General features: G+C 40.8%; 1 protein-coding gene across 1 annotated transcript in view; it reads right to left on the bottom strand.

The window, feature by feature from the left end:
* Positions 1–806: 806 nt before the first annotated feature.
* The window catches only part of LOC126235859 (protein lin-37 homolog), a 44,456-nt gene continuing 23,421 nt past the window's right edge, over positions 807–21,841 (bottom strand). The window contains exons 3-6 of the mRNA XM_049944748.1: positions 21,495–21,695; positions 15,083–15,272; positions 5,296–5,444; positions 807–1,556 (exon numbers count right to left, since the gene is read on the bottom strand). Coding sequence (XP_049800705.1) covers positions 1,541–1,556; positions 5,296–5,444; positions 15,083–15,272; positions 21,495–21,695 — 556 coding nt within the window. The 3' untranslated portion in view covers positions 807–1,540. The remainder of the gene's footprint in view (positions 1,557–5,295; positions 5,445–15,082; positions 15,273–21,494; positions 21,696–21,841) is intronic.

Here is a 21,841-nt window from a genome sequence, read left to right on the forward strand (position 1 = left end):
AGCACTACGAGTATCTCTGCACTACCATAAAGAAGTAGATGAAATGGCGTGGCCAAGCAGCCCAGGAATTTGTCACTTCCAATTTAAGACTTCTGTGCACTTGTCTAATTTTAGGTACCAGCAAATTTGTTCTCACCACAGTAAATATTCTCCCATTTTAACCCACAGATAAAATTTTAAAATTATAATCTACACCAAGGTCTGTACAATCACTGTTGTACATCAGCTTATGATTAAGACTGATTCTAAAACCAACAGTTCATCAAACTATAAAATAATGGTCTCTTGTTCAAATTGCACGATGACTGTAACTTCGCTGGAGCAACACAGGGTGACTTGTCAAAATGATACATTGACCTGTGTATAGATTCTATGTTCACTGTCATGAAAGGTCAAGTGAACCAGCTATTAGGCCAGAGGAAGACTAGACATAAAACCACATAAGACTGTTCCTGGTAAAGCACTGTAGTGTTCAAACCATTTGTTTCATTCTGAGAACCACTCTATTATTTTACACTGACACAATTACTTTAATATCAGCTGTTTATGCAACGTATTCCTATGTTCATAATTTGCGATGGAATTACTTGAGTGAGGTTATATTTCTGGTTAAAAACAAAGAGTCAAACATGCACCGATCTTCTGAGCTTCCTTAATTTCAAATCATTTTACTGAATCGACCATAACAGAACGTTACCAAAATTACTTGTTACTAGTGTTGTCTTCTTATTTTAGCTGCAATTTTCTTGGCCCAAGGACCAAAACAACTGTAAATTGTAAGGTATAAAAGAAAAAAATGATGTAAAAACTTTTTAAATTTCAAATATATTTATACCATCTGAACAAAATTTTGAGTTCTATCTGAACACATTTAACATTTTAGCTGTTACTGTCTGGCAGTCACTCAAATTTCTGACAGTATTCTACATTCTAGTTTCATCACACACAGTAAGGTACACACACATACAACAATTACTATTAAATTACGTATTTTACACAGTCCACTGATCATATAAATTCTACAAAAATTTAATCTTGTGAAGGAAATAATAATTTAGAGGTGTGTCATTTTAGCTGTATTAAATATTTGGAGATCAAAGAATTGGTATTTCACCAGTGGAGAAAGAACAATCCTCAAAGAAATATGTTCATAAGTTGTTGGAAAAAGTAGAATGGAATATAGTATTGATATGAGTACTGATCACTATTCAGTGAGTAGAAGAGATGCTAAACATCAGAAAGGCGCAAAAAATGATGAGTTCTGAAAATGGACTGCCTGAAGTTTACTTAGCAACTATGGATGCTTACTGTGTGTGTGTGTTTTCCTTAACCTCAGTTTTGTATATAGACACACACACACACACACACACACACACACACACACACACAAAGCATACACAAGGATAGGGTAACAGTTCTGTGTGCACCACGTTGCTTTAAATGCGACCTTCGTTCCTTCATACGAAAATCAGGAAGACTGGTACTTAAGGTTGCGCATCAACATATTTTTCTTTGTACAGTCCATGTCCTCCCTTTCATCTCAGAGATTCTGGGCCCTAAAATGAGAGGAAAAAAAATTATTACTAATGAATCATTTTTGAACTGCATTTCACAACTTAACAATAAAGTAAACCATAACTATACACAGCACTACTGGTGCTCAACATGAGTTGGGATCCATCCAGTTTCTATAACCGTAGAATATGATGATTAAAAATAGTTAATAATACCAAACAGAAAAAAAAACAGAAAAAAACAAAAAACGTATAATAGGAAAACACGTAAAACGACTTGGAGAGGCATGTACTGCCATTTAAGGAACAATACAGCTTGGCAGACTGTCATTTGTTGTGTATATCAAAAAGCGCTCTATCACAGAACGTTGTTGTTTCTTGATACATATCTCCACTGTGTAGGACGGCAATTCTTCAGTTGATGGAAGTAGACAGCACCAATCATCAATCCTCTGCAGATCTTCCTGCATTTTGTTACAGGCTTTTGGTATTGTAGCCTTCTTATAGATAACAGCGTCATCTATGAACTGCCTGAGCCTCATAGAGCTACCAATGCTCTAGTTAGGGATTATTTCATTCTTTTGCAGTTATTCAGAATTTACACACTTTTTAACTTTGTCAAGTATTTTCCCAACTACATTTTCACTGTGAAGAATTGAAAACTTTTAATTCCAATGGTAACAGCTGATGCATGGAGTCAAGTATGCCAACAAATCAAAATCTGGAAAATCTGGGGTGCTGTGGCAGCAGACTGACTCAATCTATATAACCAAGAAAGAAAGTTCTACATAAATCTTCTGAAAAAATGCAGTTGTCTTTTCTTTCTACATTTTTGTTGCTGAAAGCAATAACTTCCTTTTGGATCTTGTTCACAATTTAGCTACTTTCACAAAGGTTCCATAACAGAGGAAGCTGTCGTGGAATAAGATTAGTGTGTACAATCTGTTCTGTATAACTCATATTTTACAGTACTGTAATGAGCATATATTTGTTACTCAGTATTTGTCATTTTTAGAAAGCTCCAGACTTCTTATGTTTATAATTTTTACATACTCTGGAGCATTTGATATTTCTGAAAATAGGAGCACCCTCCATCCAGAAGGCAGTTCTGTTCCGTCTGTATTTCGTGTCAGTAATTGTGGTATAGTCAATGCCCACACCGTGGCACCTGCAACTGCGTGGCCATGGTCTTTACGTCATACAGCCAATGGCCGGCACGCCCCGCTTATGCGCAGCTCAGCACAGCTGTACAGCGCAGGCACGGGCCTCACACACTGAGTGCCTCCGAACTGTTATGGCAACCTTGGCCGGCATCCTCCCGAGAGATAGTTACGTGAGGCCGCGCCGCCAATCATAACAAGACACGACAAGCGGACTCGGGTACGGTGGGCATATTCCTCCGCCATTCGCCCTATATAGCCAGCCGCATACGCCGCCATGCCTGGCAGTCTTGTGTTAGGCTACCTACGTGCTACGTCAACGTCGCACCCCGGAACAACGCTACACTACGACTGTTTACCATACCACATTTGGACTCTGCAGCCCAGTCGCTGCTCTTGATCAAGCACCAAGTTGTGTTGTTATTGTGGAACTGTTGGCAATAAACAGAATTTGGAACTCACGCCAATCGTTATTTGTTGTTTCTCCAATTACGGATACAACAGTAATAAACATGCTTTCAGTGTGCTAAGTGTTCTACTTCACTGATGAATCTGCACTCAGAGATCGACTCTATCCTGGTTATGACACGACATTTGGCGAGATGCTGGGTACTGATCCTGCTACCTCTCGCACTGGTAACTGATTATGTTGAAAAGGTGCATCGATCTTCAGCACCAATCTCCATCATCTTTCAAATGCACCTGAGACGGAACTTTACACTGACACTAGTGGTTCTAGTCCAAATTCAGGAAGGTGACAGCTTATGCTTCCAGAGAGATCTCAAAACCTAAGACATACCACTTCAGAACAAAGAATGTGTGCCTTGCAGTTGGTTGGGCCATCAACAAGTTCTGGCCATACTTATTTTGCAAATTACCATCACTGTGATGCACACCGTTCTCTAAGCAGGTTGAATGGCCTGAAGGATCCGTCGGGTCAACTGGCGAGAGAGCACTTGGGCTTCAGGAGTATGACATCACAGTGGCATAAAAAGTGGACGCAAACATGAGCTGACAGCTTTTAAGGGAATCCTTTGACATAACTGAGCAGTGTGGGTGAAATCTCAGTCATCACTACTGCACTGAATGACACTCTGCTGAACAGAGTGGAGCTCCAGCACTGCTGAGAGCCACAGATGCCTTGAAGTAGGAGAAGTCGATCAAAGGAGAATTCCAATTAGTAACACTAAGAGGAGCTATGATCCATTACGATGTAAATGGTTCTCATCATCCCAGCTCTTCTACAGCTAGCTATCCTGAAAGTGCTTCCATGCCACTCCAACATGTGGTCACCTGGGATTCATGAATACTCTAAACAAAATCAGATGCATGTATTACTGGACAGGTCCCTTGCAATTTGTTAAGACTCTATGTGTGCCATAAACTTAAGCACTTGCCTTTACTACCTCCGGGACACATGATACGAAATCCAGCTGCAAAAGTGCCATTCAACCAGACTGGAATCGATGTCTTAAGGAGATTCTTGAAGTTGACAAATGGGAATCTATGGATAATAGTCTGCACTGATGGTCTCACTTTCTATGCTGTCATCGAAGCTCTATCAAATGCTGAAGCTCCAGAAATAGCAAAGTTCATTGTAGAAGGCATCATTTTGAAAGTTTTCCAGTCGCTGAAACGACAATGGATACATGTTTCTTCTTTCAACTGGCCGGTACTCAGAATGACTAAGCGAAACACCTCATTATCAGTACTGAAGAAGTATAAAACTGGCTCAAAAATGAACTCTGAACTCCTATAAGGACAAAGATCGCTAGAATGACAAATATCAACCAGTGGGATACAGCCCAAGAGGATTTTTATGCCAGTGGGGATAATGGGACTACTGGGTAAGTTACTAAAATGGTACTTTGGGCAATACCATCTCCTTTGATGCTAATCAGACGTCACATATGAAGTCAGGATTATGATCCATTGCCAAGCAGACAAAAGTGTAGAGATTTCATCCATGTTCTCCATACAAAGTCCCAGAACATTGAGGTGCAAGCTGACTCTGAGGGCTTTTCTTTCAAAGAAACAGAAGACAGACTCAAAGACTGTGAATCTTAGATCTGAGAGGCTACCTTCAAACATGACCTGAATGCAAGAATCCTCAAGCAAGGCCATAAAGAGGCACACTGACAATGTCTAGGTCTGGGATGCAGTACTTGGCTCCAATAAAAAAATAAATAAATAAATAAAACCCAGGTCGCTGTTTCTAAAGGAGAGGGAGCAATGCCACAAGCTGAGCCGCATGCAGTAAGGAGCAACAGTTATCACCACTAGCTGGCATCCTGCACACCACTAGTCCAAATCTGATTGTGAGCAAATATTATTAGTGTTTGTCATTTCCAGATGGTTCTCAAAATTTCTTATGTTTGTAATGTTTATACACTCTGTCATTCAATGTATTTAACAATAGCAACACTCACTGTCCAGCCAGCAGTTGTGTTTTGTTTGTATGTTGTTGTCAGTAATGCATGTGGCTTTGGTGCTAAGTGCTGTACTTTACTGATGACCCTGTATTCAAATTTGGACTTGATTCTGGTTACGGCGTGACAATATTTATTTGAACGGAAGTACTACAGCAACAGAACCAAAATTCTGTGAAAATGTCTCCATACCTTTTGAATATTGCTCTGAGAATATTGCCACTGTCACCATACCGACTTTCATTATATTGAGCAGCTGCAATCCATTTTTTTCTTACAGCTGTCCAGCGAGTTAGATGTTCTTGCAATAGCATCTCCTTTGGCACAGCAGGCTGTATGTCCTATGTCAAAAGAAAGTCAAATGTTAGGTGTGTCATAACAATGGACTTAAAATCTATATTTGTAAAATATGTCGCATCTACAGTACATACAGATGTACTTCACACATGGATATTTATTACAATACTCAATTTACTGCACATTACTGGATATTATCATAAGCTTAAGAGATCAAGCAGCTGCTGAGTCCAATCATTTATTCTATGCATCACATGAAAGTGAAACTTTCTTAAGTTGCAATATGCTTAGAATAGGAAAATTAAAATGAAGCCAGGTTCACACACAACTAATGTGATGCCATTAGTTGGGGCATTATGTAGTGGCACTGTGAACTACCGTTCACACAGGACATCACAAATTCTACGAGTTGCACAGCTTTCAATATGGCATCAACTGAAATCATAGTATGTGAGGGTGTTAACATTATAGTGCAGGTTACGGCATTACAGCTGTGGTAAGAGTTAAATACAAGGAAGACAAAACCCAAAGGTTGGCTCCAAAAATACATTTTGCACAGGGTTAAATCAGGGGCCACAAACACATTTATAAAAGAAATAACACTTGAAGATGAAAATGCTGTCTGCTATGGCAAACTAACCAACAACTGGCATGTAATATTGTCTGTGGACATGATACTCTTCCAAAGTTTTAGAATCTTACTGTATTCCTTGATGTACACATCTCGAATAACTAAATTTTTATTTAATAGCTGCTGCATCAGACTCCGGGGTCATTTACCGAATATAATCCACAATTTATACAGTACTTCGTTTCACAAGTCATTTGTTTGCAAATATTGCTAATGCGCGCGCGCACACACACACACACACACACACACACACACACACACACACACACACAGAGAGAGAGAGAGAGAGAGAGAGAGAGCTACAGAACAGCCATATTAAATGATTGTTGCTGTTGTCCCAGAAGATGCAAAAGTGTACTTGGTGACCACCATTTTGGCTTTTTTCAGGAAAGAAATGAAAACACACTGATAATATCAAATTCAACAGCCATGAGTGTTATTTGATGCTGCATTTTTTCATGGTAGATTTGATGGATAAAAACCTACAGGTAGCCACGACATACCAGTTTAGCTGTTTAGTTTCATTTACGCAATTTTTTTTTTTGCACATTTCAGTTGTCATATGTGCAACAACTTACTATGATGTGAAATGTGTAAGCAAGCTTGCAAATAAGATAGATTTTCTCAGGCTACTTGCTAGCCATTTACTTAACTGAGTTTTTAAAAATCATACTCTACAAGTTTTAATAAATGTAACTCGACTACATACATACCATCTACTCAGAAAGTCACCAACAGACTAGAAGGTGTTGAGTAGAAATCATTCCAATTTGTTTTTAAAATTTCCATAACCTTTTGGTACCTTTAATTCACAAGATAGTTTGTCAAATATTTTGATGGCTCCATATTTAGCTTCCTTCTGTAAGTTATGGATAGTTGAGGCTATTCTGTTCCTGTTTTTTCTTTCTTAAGGAATGTTGTTACTCTTTTCAAGCTGCACCTGATTCTTCACAACAAACTCCACAAAGGAGTAAATTTATTGTGAGTCTGTTCCTGATATGCCTATTTATTGAACATTTGCTTACTTGAAGTTTGAGGATGGACAAAACAAGTTATACCTGTTTCTGTCCAATGAAAACTTTTATGCCGGTTTGCGGATTTGTCCTAGAAAATTATTCCATATGAAATCATGCGACATAATCTTATTTTCAAATGTTTTCCTAATCAAAAACAGCAATGACACTTAGATCAAATGTTGTCAACTCTGGTGCTGGAAAAGAACTGAAGTAAGTGATTTCCAATTTAAGTTCTGATAAATATGTGCACCCAGGAAGTTGGAACAAACTGTTTAAAGTATTTCCTTACCCCATTCATACTGCTAAGGATATATCCCACCTTGTACAGAAGTGAATGAATTGTATTTTTTGTAAGTTCAATGATAGACCATTTACTGAGAACCAATCAACAATACTTCTGAATATATCTTTTATTGTTCCTCGTGCTGCCACAGCTCTGCTCGGCTTGGTTATGATGCTTGCATCAGCAGCTAAGAGCACAATGTGCACTCTATCAGAATAAGATGGTGGGTCATTTATATAGTGGAAGAGGAATAGTCACAGAATTGAATCCTGTGACATGCCAGTAGTAGTTTGTCCCGTAATTTTGAGAGCTGCAAGCGCTCCCTATCATGGTCCTTTGCTTCCTAGCAGTTAAAAATGAAGTGAACCACTTAGTCATTGAACATCTAAAGCATTAACTTTAACTCTCTCCAAAAGTATGTTGTGATGTCTCAGAAAAATCTAAAAAAAAAAAAAAAAACGTGTTATGTGAAACCTTATAATACATTTACACGCATCAAAAACAGTTTTGGGTCACCCCGGTTCCCAGAACTCGAGAAGACAGACGTTGACTGTGGATATTGTATCACAGACACAGTCCCTTTGACTGTTCAGAGATGTCACTAAACCAGCCCAAGATGTAAACAACCATGCATGAGGAGCGCCTATTAGACGGGGTCCAACAGCCAATCAGTTCTAGTCATTCCACCAGGAAGGAGGTACATGGCTTGTGTTGTCTGTAGTTCAACCATGCCTAGACACTCAATACTGCAGTCCGCATTGTTACTTTGTGCCAGGAAGAGCTCTCAACAAGGGAAGTGTCCAGGCATCTTAGACTGAACCAAAGCGATGTCGTCAGACATGGAGGAGATACAGAGAGACAGGAACCGCCCAAGTCTACTACTGCAGTGGATAACTGCTACCTATAGATTATGGCTCGGAGGAACCCTGACAGTGATGCCACCATGCTGAATAACGCTGTTCGTGCAGCCACAGACGTCATGTTATGACTCAAACTGTGTACAGGCTGCATGATGCGCAACTTCACTCCCGACGTCCATGGCGAGGACAATCTTTGCTATCACGACGCCATGCAGCAAGGTACAGATGGGCCTAACAACATGCCGAATGGACCGTTCAGGATTGGCATCACGTTCTCTTCACCAATGAGTGTCACATTTGCCTTCAACCGGACAATCGTCGGAGACGTGTTTGGAGGCAATCCGGACAGGCTGAATGCCTTACACACAGTCCAGCAAGGAGGTTGTTCCCTGCTGTTTTGGGGTGGCATTATGTGGGGCCGACATATGCCGCTGGTGGTCATGGAAGGCGCTGTAATGGCTGTACGATACGTGAATTCCATCCTCCAACCGACAGTGCAACAGTATCAGCAGCATATTGGCGAGGCATTCATCTTCATGGACGAAAGTTCGAGCCCCATCGTACACATCTTGTGAATGACTTCCTTCACGATAGCGACATCTCTCAACTAGAGTGGGCAGCATGTTCTCCAGACAAAACCCTATCAACTATGTCTGGGATAGATTGAAAAGGGCTGTTTATGGACGACATGACCCACCAATCACACGCCAAATCGCCGTTGAGGAGTGGGACAATCTTGATCAACGGTGCCTTGATGAACTTGTGGATAGTATGCCACAATGAATACAGGGATGCATCAATGCAAGAGGATGTGCTACTGGGCATTAGAGATACCAGTATGTACAGCAATCTGGACCACCATCTCTGAAGGTCTCGCTGTATGGTGGTACAACATGCAATGTGTGGTTTTCATGAGCAATAAAAAGGGCACAAATGATGTTTATGTTGACCTCTATTCCAATTTTCTGTACAGGTTCCAGAACTCTCAGAACCGAGGTGATGCAAAACTTTTTTTGATGTGTGTATTTTAATATGTTGTTAGCAAAATAGCAGGTGGCACGTCAGTGTTTCTGGAAACCAAATTGCTACCGATTCAACTGCCGGGGCTGAAAACTTGATGCCCAAGGTATCATGGCATTCTCCATACATCTACGTCTATGTCTATATTCTGCAAACCACTGTGAAGTGCATGGCAGAGCGTACGTCCCATTCTACTAGTTACTAGGGTTTCTTCCTGTTCCATTCATGCATGGAGTGTGGGAAGAATGATAATATGAATGCCTCTGTGTGTGCAGTACTTATTCTAATCTTATCCTCACTATCCCTATGAGAGCGATACATAGGGGGTTGTAGTATATTCCTAGCGTCACCATTTGAAGCCAGTTCTTGAAACGTTCTTAATACACTTTCCCGGTATAGTCTACATCTATCTTCAAGATTCTTACAGTTCAGTTCCTTCAGTATCTCTGTGACACTCTTCCATGGATTAAACAAACATGTGACCATCCTTGCTGCCATTCTCTGTACACATTCAATATCCGCCGTTAGTCCTATCTGGTATGGGTCCCACTCACACGAGCAATGTTCTAGAGCTGGTCACACAAGTGATTTGTAAGCAATCTCCTTTGTAGACTGATTGCACTTCCCCAGTATTCTACCAATTAAGTGAAGTCTACCACCTGCTTTACCCATGACTGAACCTATGTGATCATTCCATTTCATATCCCTACAAAGTATTACACCAATATATTTGTATGGGTTGGCTGATTCCATCAGGGACTCACTGATATGAAAGTCATAGGATACTACGTTTTTTTCGTTTTTTGATGTGCAAAATTTTACCTTTCTGAACATTTAGAGAAAGTTGCCAATCACTGCACCACATTGAAATATTATCAAGATCTAACTGAATATTTATGAATATAACAGAGGGAAACATTCCACGTGGGAAAAATATATCTAAAAACAAAGATGATGTGACTTACCAAACGAAAGCACTGGTATGTTGAGAGAAACACAAACAAACACAGACATACACACAAAATTCAAGCTTCATCAGGAAAGAGGGAAGCAGAGGGAAAGACAAAAGGATGTGGGTTTTAAGGGAGAGGGTAAGGAGTGATTCCAATCCCGGGAGCGGAAAGACTTACCTCAGGGGGAAAAAAGGACAGGTATAAACTCGCGCGCACACACACACATATCCATCCGCACATACACCGACACAAGCAGACATTTGTAAAGGCAAATGTCTGTGTGTGTGTGTGTGTGTGTGTGTGTGTGTGTGTGTGTGTGTGTGTGTGCGCGCGCGTGTATACCTGTCCTTTTTTCCCCCTAAGGTAAGTCTTTCCGCTCCCGGGATTGGAATCACTCCTTACCCTCTCCCTTAAAACCCACATCCTTTCGTCTTTCCCTCTTTCCTGATGAAGCAACCGTTGGTTGCGAAAGCTTGAATTTTGTGTGTATGTCTGTGTTTGTTTGTTTGTGTGTCTATCAACATGCTTTCGTTTGGTAAGTCACATCATCTTTGTTTTTTGAATATTTTTGAAGCTTCTTTTAGAGAGTACTTCATTATAGATAACTACATCATCTGCAAAAAGCCTGATTTTACTATTAATTTTGTCTGCAAGGTCAATAATACATAATATGAATAGCCAGGGGCCCAACACATTTCCCTGGGGCACACCCAATGTTATGTAGAATGTGAGAAGCTTCTGGAATATTCTGCATCTGCTGCCATTGTTTATTGGCAGTCTAACTTCCCTTTCTACATTCAGTATTACAAACATGCTGTGCCTTGTACCATAATATCTGTGTTTTACGCTAAGTGAAATTTCAGTCTTCTTTGTCATCACTAGGGCTGGAGGCTGAAGGTGACAGAAGTATAGTGGAGAGAGCAAGGGGGGTGGCAATGGGTAAGCGCACTGCTGCAAGTGGAGGTCCATACCTGGAACAATGTCGTCATCAACCCTGCCATCCGACTGGCCAGATGCCAGACAACCATGACAGTGATTTCATGATAGTGTGTGGATGTAACTGATTCGCATTGTGGGTCATATGCTCCCTATCAACGTCCACCACAAACAACTGGCAACCTTTGTGGTCCACCATACCACATGGCAGCCAAAGGAGCGGCCTTAACAGCAGCTCTGGGAGGAAATTGTGGTGGGCTGCAGCAGTCCATGGCATGCAACTAAGGGTGCAACAAATCCAGGAGACCCTGCGGCTGGTGTTCACGCGAACGTTCCACCACGCTGCACCTGTGGACCACTGTCACCTAAACAATGCATCATTATGAGGAGAAACAGACACTGACTTCTTCATTTGGGTCTTAAAGGTACAAACAAAACAGTTCACCCCCAAGTTAGAAGCGAGGTAAAACAGGGCGGTAGTCAGATGCTGGATATCATTGTGAATGCAGAAATCTTCAAACTCCCATGACACAAACTGCCTACCATTATCGGACATGAGGATCCTCGAGCGTCTTCAATGGCTAAAATAACGGACAATGTGCAAACAGTGGCGGTCATCGATGTGGAGGAGATCTTCGTTAAATACAGGAAATTGAACAATATCTCGACCAGTAACAACCATGTGCTGCCCAAAAAAGGACCTGTGCAATATATGAGCACACTGTCCCAACGGTGCCCCAGGACCGCCCAAAGAATGAACTAGCACAGTAGTACAGACTGATTCTGTGCATAGGCCCCACAGGCCTCCACCAAAAGTTCTATGTCACAATTGATCATTGGCCAGTAGACACAATGTCGCACCAACGACATAATGAGAGTCATATCCATTCGATACACAAAGCACCTGGAGTATGCAAGGGCACCACACCACTGGTATGACCTCTCAACAGCACAGCTCCTCCGTGGCAAGTAGAAGGACTCTGGACAACATTGAGCTGATCACATTAGAGGAGAAACATATGCCATGTCCAATCCGCACCCAAAGAGAGGACTCCAGCTGACCCATCTGGGTCGCCAAAATGATTTTTCCATAGAAGCAGTCAGCACCCACGGCTGTTGTGACCTCTCGGGCTGTCAACAGAAACTCCAACAATGTGTGCTGCAAGGCACCATCCATCGTGAACATGAGAGTCTCTTGCTGATTGAACTGTAGCTGCGACAGCACATCAGCATTGGCATGCTAGGCGGTGGAGTGGTAATGAATGTCTTAACAATAGTTACTGAGAAAGAGGGTCCACCATTGCCATCAGTGGCCAGTCCCATCATGCAGTTTGGAACCAGGGGTGAAATAAAGAAACCAGTGGCTTGAGGTCAGTGATGAGGACGAACGTTGCTCCATATAAGAAAATGTGAAACTTTTTAACACTGAAAATAATAGCTAGCACCTCCTTTTACAACTGTGAATAATTACGCATGGCAGCAGAAAGCATCTTCGATGCGTAAGTGATGGGCTGTTTGGTGCCATCCCAGTTCTGATGGGACAGAACTGCACCAATGCCATACTGGGATGTGTTACAGGCCAGGATTAAAGGATTACCTGGTGTGAAAGAAACCACACAGGGTGCAGAACACAAACACTGCTTGAGAGACTGAAAAGCCACCTGACAATCTGTAGAAAAGATAAAGTTTAAAACCCTTCTGGCGAAAAAGGAAACAGGATGACAGATGCACATGGCCAGGGGAAAGAACTGAGCATAGCTCAAAATCTTACTCAAAATAGACCGGAGCTGCACTGGCAAGCTGATGATGGCAGTGATGTTGTCCATGGGAACGAGGACATCTTTGCTAGGCACATGTCCAAAAAATGACTCTCTGGAGAGAAAAACTGCACTTTTCCACCTTGCAATAAAGAACATTTTCCAGGAGGCGCTGGAAAACTGATTGAAGGTTTCGTAAATGCTCCTCTATGGTAGGGCCCTTCACCCAGATGTCATCAAGGTAATTGATGCAATGGGAAATGCCCTTAATCAACTGCCCCAAATACTGTTGATAAATTTATGGTATGCATGAGACTTTGAAAAGCAAGTGATTAATTCCAAAAGGTAAGTGATTAAACTGGTAAAGCCCAAACAGGGTGTTGAGGACCAAGAAAGTCCAAGAGGCTGCGTTCAGCAGCAATCTTAGGCTGCACAAGTTTATGTGTGAAAAATATTGGCCCTCCAACAACTTTGCAAACACCTTTACCTTGCATACTGACCACCTGTTTAAAATCACTGGACTAGCACACGGCACTGTTGAGTTTTTGAATTACAACCAAAAGGGTAGTCAACTATCTCAATGGAGTAAGAGAGATGGAGCAATGATCCTGCCAACACAGCAACTCAGCCTTTATCTTCTTGTCGTGCATGGCAAAGGGAATGGGGCCAGCAGCTTAACAGAAACGGCCCACAGTTTTCTCCAATAGTGGGCAGTATGACCACAGTAAGGAGTCCAAATCATGATAATGTACCTCGTCAACAATTTGGAAGCCAAAAACAGAAAAAGCACAAGCCCAAAAACATTTTGTGCCAACGATGAATTGACCACTAACAATATAAGTCGCTGTTCCCCATTCTCATAAAGTGCGGAGACAGAATTCCCCCCACAAAAGAATGCACTATTTACTATAAGACACACCCCAATGTAGCACCCATTGCAACTCTGGGCACTCCAAGAGCCTGCATGTATCTTAATTAATGAGGATGACCATTACTCCCACTTCACCTGGAAATTCAACCAGCCACCTCTCCACAAATGTTAACAAAATACACTGGGATGAACGTGTGAAAGGCTGCCCCATTGGCCCAGTGAAATCACAGGGTCATGCAATATCTGACTTGCAATTGCTGACTGTCACAAACAGCTGCCAAACGACCTATGTGACAGCATACCCCACACAAGGCTTCTACATACAGTCAGTCTCACTGAACCTGCAACAAATGACAACAGGAAGAGGACTGCTAGCTCACCGAACAAGCAGAAGAAGAAGAAGAATGATGCTGAGGATCTGAAAACCGCCAAGAGCGGGAAGCATGATGCTGTGACTGTTGCGCATTCGCTGAGTTTGGTGTGGGTGAAGACAGGCTGTGCAGCAAGGCAACTGTGCTGAAGTTGACAGTGTCAACACCATGTAATTTGGCGGTGGTGGGGCCACTGGGGTTACCTCTTGGGGCCATTTTCCGTGCACAGGTAATTGAGCCACCTCCCAATTACAAGAAAGGACATCTGCTGCTGTCGCCATCAGCTCTTGAGTGTCTCCAATCTGGGCAACACTGGCTAAAAAAGGGTCAGACAGGGTCAACATCATGGTCTTAACCTCAAGATGCTAACCAGGCTAGTGAGTCTGCATAAGAGGTAGCACATTTAGGACACTCAAAATGACACTTGCATGAGAGAGCCTGCAAATCAGTGATCCAGGCTGCAAACAACTGTGCAGATCACTTGTGGGGCAGGGTTAACTGCAACCATTCTGCCACCACATGGGTTTCATGTCCAAAATACTGTATCAGCAAGTGACAAACCCCACCAAAGGGGAGTTTCTCGAGCTCAGTGTCAGGCTCAATTTTGATTACTTCTTATAAACCGACTCTGATGGACTACAGCAAGGCTGCCTTATATACTGGATCGATATTCCTTGCCTGGCAGTGCACCATGAATGGGCGCAAGTAATTCTCCCACCTTTGTGTAGACTCACTGAATCCAGCAAGCAATGTCAGGGTCAATGGGGATGGAGTTACATTCAAGTTAAGCATGTTCAAACACACAGATACAATGATTTTAGAGTTTTATTATTAATATAGATCTTATTTAAATTGTGTAAAGCTCAGTTTGTGCTTCATAGTTTGTACAAAGTAGTATGAAATATTACTTCTCTCAAGGTAAAATAAAATATTACACAACATGTCAATGCTACAGTAGTAATATGTACTGCAATTAACACTCACATAATCAAGAATAATATCCTCTGTACATTCCCTGGGTAATGGTGATGGTATTCGAATGTTGACTTGATAGTTCTTTTGGTCTAACTGCAGGGGTTCTGGAGGAGGCATCTTGTACATGTTGCGTACAGGATCCTTTGCATTTTGTTCCATTACATCCTCTGAAGGTGGTTCTGGCGTAGGTGTTCGCATCCTACAATGTACATCACATCATCACTACAGCTGTCAGGGATTCTAACTTCTATTAGCTAGAAAGTTAACTGCTAAGTAGAGAGAGAAAAATCATTGCCACTCCTGCGTAACTATGTTCGAACACAAACCATAAATATCATGCAAAAATTCATGTGCACTCAGTGCTCGCCAGTTGTTATGCGCTAATGTACTAGGGCACACTGTAAATATTGCACTAAAATTATGTCATTTCTCTTGGGAAGCAAGCCAGTAATTTCACTAAAATTATGCTATTTCCCATTGAGTGCAAGAAAGAAATCACACTAAAATTAAGAATTTCTCTTTAAAGGCATGCTGGAACACAAATAAAATGGATGAAAACATGTTCTGTTCTGTAGTGTTCTCTCCATGATAATTTGAAATCAGTGTCTACTGCTGAAATGATGGCCACCCTTGGTACACAGAGAAGGGACACAGCTGCCTGTTTTTGACTGCGCATGCTCTGATGTTATGTCATCCCTTCTAACACTATGAGTGCTATGTTGCTCACAGCACCAGGTTAGTATTTTTCTTTGAAAGTGTTTGTGTAACATATCGTGTAAGCAGAGTATGAGGAATTTTTGGGGAGCAGTTAACCCAACAGTGCCATGTCCGAGTGATCAAGTGCTCTTACTGGCAATTTGTTGGGTCAGGTTCAATTCTCGCTGCTACCATGATTTTTTTCATTTTATTTTATTCTTTGCCATGTTAATGATTAATTACAAAATTCAAATATGTTTAATCTTCAATTTATATATGTAAAAATTATATATGTAATTTACTTTCAATTAATACCCTTATAATTCAAAAGGTTATAGGGCACTAAATTGTAGCACATTGGTAAAATTTTGCACAACCCACCACTGTGTGTACTATTATGATTTTTCTACACTAAGAATGTGTTAATAATCTGACCATGTTTATATACAAGGGCCGTTTGAAAAGTTCGTGCCAAAATAAAAACTACTTACGTGTTTGGGGTAAACCTTTTTTATTTTTCAACATAAGTCTCCTCTTAGACTTATACACTTTGTCCAACACTGTTCTAATTTGTTGATCCCTTCTGAATAATAGGAATTGTCCAAGTCTGCAAAATAGTTATTAGTTGCTGCAATCACCTCCGCGTTTGAATAAAATCTTTGTCCCGCCAGCCATTTCTTCAAATTGGGGAACAAATAGTAGTCCGAGGGAGCCAAGTCTGGAGAATAGGGGGGGATGTGAAATGAGTTGGAATCCTATTTTCATTAATTTTGTGACCACAACTGCTCAGGTGTGTGCTGGTGCACTCTTGTGATGGAAAAGGAAATTTTTGCGGTCCAACTGCCGGCGTTTTTCTTGTAGCTTGGTTTTCAAATGGTCCAATAACGATGAATAATATGCACCTGTAATAGTTTTCCCATTTTCCAGATAGTCGACGAGGATTATCCTTTGCGAATCTCAGAAGAAAGTCACCATAACCTTTCTGGCCGAAGGAATGGTCTTTGCCTTTTTTGGTGCAGATTCTCCCTTGGTAACCCATTGTTTAGATTGTTGTTTGGTCTCAGGAGTATAGTAATGTATCCATGTTTCATCCACAGTGACGAAACAATGCTTATAGTCCTTCGGATTATTCCTGAACAGCTGCAAACCATCCTTGCAACACTTCACACGATTCCATTTTTTGTCAAGTGTGAGTAATCACGGAACCCATCTTGCAGATAGCTTTCTCATGTCCAAATGTTTATGCAAAATATTATGTAGCTATTCATTCAAGGTTCCCACAGCACTAGCAATCTCACGCACCTTAATTCTTCTGTCTTCCATCACCATAGCATGGATTTTACCAATGATTTCTGGAGTCGTAACCTCCACAGGGCGCCCAGAACGTTCAGCATCACTTGTGCCCATATGGCCACTCCGAAAATTTTTAAACCACTCATAAACTGTTCTAATCGAAGGTGCAGATTCACTGTAATCTTTATCAAGCTTCTCTTTAGTCTCCTGAGCATTTTGCCTTAAAGTAATGTTTAATCACCACACAAAATTCTTTTTCGTCCTTTTTTTGACAATCACTCGACTTCCTTGATTCACACGAATGCCAAATCAAAGAAATAGACCAATATGGCTGAAACTTGGTGTGCATTCTTTCCAAAGATACTACTAACGAAACATGACCTCGATACGCGCCGGTGGTGCCACTCTCGGACTTTGCACATACTTTTCAAACACCCATAGTATTAGCAACATTAATTCGACATTAATGCAATAGTTACCTTCTACAGGTGACCTCATGAGCCAAAAACTGATTCATTAAATAAATTAATACTGGAGAACATCGAAAATTTGTGTTTTTCATTTATAAACAACTCAGTTATCTCTAACCATAGGATTAAGGATATCTTGAATGAAGACAAAGTTCAGTTTTGCATTGCCAATGTTTTTCAGAACCCAAGCTGATTTGCAAATTGGGGCTGAGGTATTCTGTCCACTCCTTCTCTTGTGTGTTATAAAATATTATGCACTTAAATGGACTATTCTTTCAGATACCTCAAGTGTGGCAACCAACAAATTTTTTAATTAGGCATAAGGCCAATGGCATCTTCAGTTTCATTTCTGGAAACGTAAAAACAAGACACACACAGAGAAAAAGTACACAGATTTCTTTTCAGTGTAAAATCTAGTACCAGTACTGTCTGCCGATTTCTCCAGCCTCTTAACGATCAGTTGTAAATTCTAAGAGATAACTGAGGTTTGAAGAAGAGAAGAAGATTGTAACATCAACCACAAATAAGGAACACTAATAGGAACTCCGTATTATTGATGTTACACTACCAATGGCTTTAAAAAAAAAGTTTCATATTTTCTTTGCCACTGTCAAAGTGAGGCGGTTGTGGCAGAAGGTAAGTTATTGGAGGGGTTTGCAGATGCCCTGGGGTGGACTTCAAATGTAATATTTTCTTTTCATTATTGAGTTCTTTGGTACAACATTCTCCTTCAATTGTGATCATCATTGCTTAGTTGTAATGAAGACGCCTTAACTTTGCTCCATCTGTCTGCAGAGATGAATTTGTGGTTTCAGGGGTATCCTGTGAGTATTGATGTTGGTTTGGGGAGTGCGGTGGGGGTGGGTGAGACCACTGCCTTCACAGCAACTTCAAAATGCTTTTGCACGTGCAAGTTTTTGCAGCAATTTAAATTGGTAAAGTATGTATTGAGGAAGACTTTTACAAATTGCTGTTTAGTTACTGAAGAACGATATTACAAAGCTTAGTGCTTTCTGAGAATACAAAAAAAGTAAAGTTTTACTTCCCAATGAGGCATTCTTCTTGTGACTTAATTTCTCAAATTTCTTTTCATTAATATATAATTGACAGTAAAGATTCCAAACAGCAGGATTGTTTTTGCAGTTCAAACAAAATGGAGGACCTGAGCAAGAGTGTCCATCATCATGTACTGTTTGACCACATTTTCCACATCACACATACATTGCTTGCTGTGGTGGTGTCTCATTTGAAATACCGTATTTACTCGAATCTAAGCCGCACTCGAATCTAAGCCGCACCTGAAAAATGAGACTCGAAATCAAGGAAAAAAAATTTCCCGAATGTAAGCCGCACCTGAAATTTGAGATTCGAAATTCAAAGAGAGAGAAAAGTTTTAGGCCGCACCTCCAAATCGAAACAAAGTTGGTACCTTGTAATATGAGACACAATTTAGGTCGAATGAATGACGATACAGCTACAGTAGTTTCGTTCGAGTCGTAAGCTTAGCAGTTAAGCTTTACCAGGTAGCCATTGCTATGCGTCAGGCGCTCCGTACGGGTACCCTTCCTTTTTGACGTGCTTCGTCTGATTTGAATCGATTACTTATTTTGCTTTGATCTGATAAGTGCCGTTTTCTTTGTTATAGGTGTTTACGTCACTCTAAGCTGAAAATGCATTACTGTACTGTCATGCATTGTTTGTCGCATTCTGATAGTGCGTGTTTACGGCCTGTCGCCGCTCGCGGCATGGCTTGCTTTTGTGCGCGCTACCTCCGCTTACAAATAAAAAATAGAGAGGAGTCGTCTCATTACCGAAACAATGGCAAGAGACTGATATTTGTTGTTAGTTACACTGCTGCTTTCTTTGATAATGATCAACAAGAACCAAATAATAGAGTGCGTATGATAGAACATGTTCTGAACGAGAGTTAGGAGAAAATTTTTCTCCGTTTGAAAATCTTTGTGGCCGCTTTTTTAGTACATCAAATTCTGCACAGAAATTAGTCATCTTAGATTTAACAATCTAGTCAGTTGCCGTGCTTCATTTCTGACTGTATCACTATTATGCATAAGAATAATACGAATATAAACATGACACGATACGTATATTCTTCCGCGTTTGCTGTTGTCTCACTCTTAGTTTCGTAGTTTATTAGGCAGACAGGATTTAAATGAGATAGCAGCAAATGCAGTGGTCGAAACTCGGGGCGGAGAAAAAAAGCTCGTCTCCCACCTTTCTTTTTTTTTTAATTTATTTACTGATGCAGAAGTTTTGGCGCCAGTATTTATCTTTGTGCCTACAAAGCATGCCTGTGCAGCGCTACATGTATTCGACGGCAGAAGTTAGTTGTGGCGGCACCTACCAACATTTTTCCGAACTTCCGCTTCCTTTGCGCTCGATTCTAAGCCGCAGGCGGATTTTTGGATTACAAAAACCGGAAAAAAAGTGCGGCTTAGATTCGAGTAAATACGGTAGTGGATTGGGTTAGTGATACATGATGTTGCTACCAGGTGAATGAACTCAGGTAACTGAATGTGTGAATAAATGTTTCACAGTGACCAACCTCAATATGTTTTGGACTTTCAATCACATCAACAACTTCCTTAGTAAAATTGAGCGAGTTGTCTTATTCAGTACAATCTAGGCATTTTTCATGCACTTTTTCTGGGGACTATATCTTTTTAGCCTGAAGTGATTTAACTACAGAGCTATTCAAAAAGAAGGAACAGATTACAAACATTAATTGCTTCCAAACTACAAAAGATAGAAACACAATTCCAATGTTGATGGAAAGAGAAAAGTTCAAATCATTATGCATTCAATGCCAGCACCATTTATTTCTTGACAAATATCAAAACAGTGACTCATTTCTTGACAAATATCAAAACAGTGACTCATTTCTTGCCACACACGAAGCAGCTGATCTCTCATCATCAAATTTACAGCTTCAACTATGCAATGCTGCGGACATAGGGGAGATAAAAGTACTGTCTTTTATGTAACCTCACAGATAAAAGTCACAAGGTGTGAAGTCTGGAGACCTGGGAGGCCATCAGCAATGAAGTTCATCCTCTGCTTCCCCTCTTCCAATCCAACGTCCTGGACTGGTGTCATTCAGGTAACGTCAGACGAACGTACAGAATTTCTCCAAGCATGTTCAATGTGTCATGCATAGGGGGGATAAAAATGCAGTCTTTTACATAACCTCACAGATAAAAGTCACAAGGTGTGAGGTCTGGATACAAGGAGGCCACTGGCGATGAAGTTCATCTTCCGCTCCTCCTCTTTCAATTCAATGTCCTGAACTTGTGTCATTCAGGTTAATATCATATGAGCTTACAGAATTTCTCCAAGCACGTCCGGCATTACCTGAGTTGATCCAAACAGAGCCCCACTTATCTAAACAAGACTTATTGAACAGGGTGTAGCAAGTGCCTCAGAAGTGACGAATGTTTCATTTGAACTGCCTCCCTCCCATTCTCATATAGCATGTCTTACAGAGGCTGAAGTAATTTTTAATAAAATTTTGTACAGTTCTCTCACAATAGAGGCATATTAGTCAAGATCACTAATCCCTGAGACACATGAAATTGCACCACCATCCAGTACTGTGGCACCCAAGGCACACATGCGGCTTACTTAATAAAATAGAATATTTTAGAATAGAATAGAACCTAATAAGCATTACTCTCCCATTTCACTTCAAATCAATGGCTGATACTGGCTAAGTATTATGCAAAATATGACAATGGATGGCACTCAACCACTTCTAATAATACCACATTATTTAAAGTTGCAACCATAAATTGGGTGAGATGTTACTATTACACAAATTTCTTTGAAAATGCACCACACCCAAGTTGTTATCAGAGCTTTAAGAACTATAACTGTAAAATAACCTGTGGAGATCTTTATGTTGCCTTATTGAGAGGTACCTGTTAGTAAACATACCAGGTACTCACTTTGGTACAAGGTTTGTGTTATGTGGCTGATTAGCCATCCAGGCACGGCACACTGGGTACAATGGAGCATCCTCCTTGAACTGGGCCAGGTCAACGCTTCTATCAAACAGCTTCATCACATAAGTGTGATGGAAATCCCCTTCTTTAATGGTTTCACGTCGACGTCGCTTGCGCTGTGTCCGAGATCTGTTAATGGCTTCCCTGTGGACAAGAGAAACATTTATCTGTGCAAATGAGCTTATGCAAGGAAAAAATACCTTGTTTAACATTTTCAGAGGCACTATCTGCAAAGCACACTTATAAGTATCAGCCCTAAGAATTAGCATTACATAACACGAAGACAGCAC

This window comes from Schistocerca nitens, chromosome 1 (assembly GCF_023898315.1).
Source record: "Schistocerca nitens isolate TAMUIC-IGC-003100 chromosome 1, iqSchNite1.1, whole genome shotgun sequence".
In the NCBI taxonomy this organism is placed as follows: Eukaryota; Metazoa; Arthropoda; class Insecta; order Orthoptera; family Acrididae; genus Schistocerca; species Schistocerca nitens.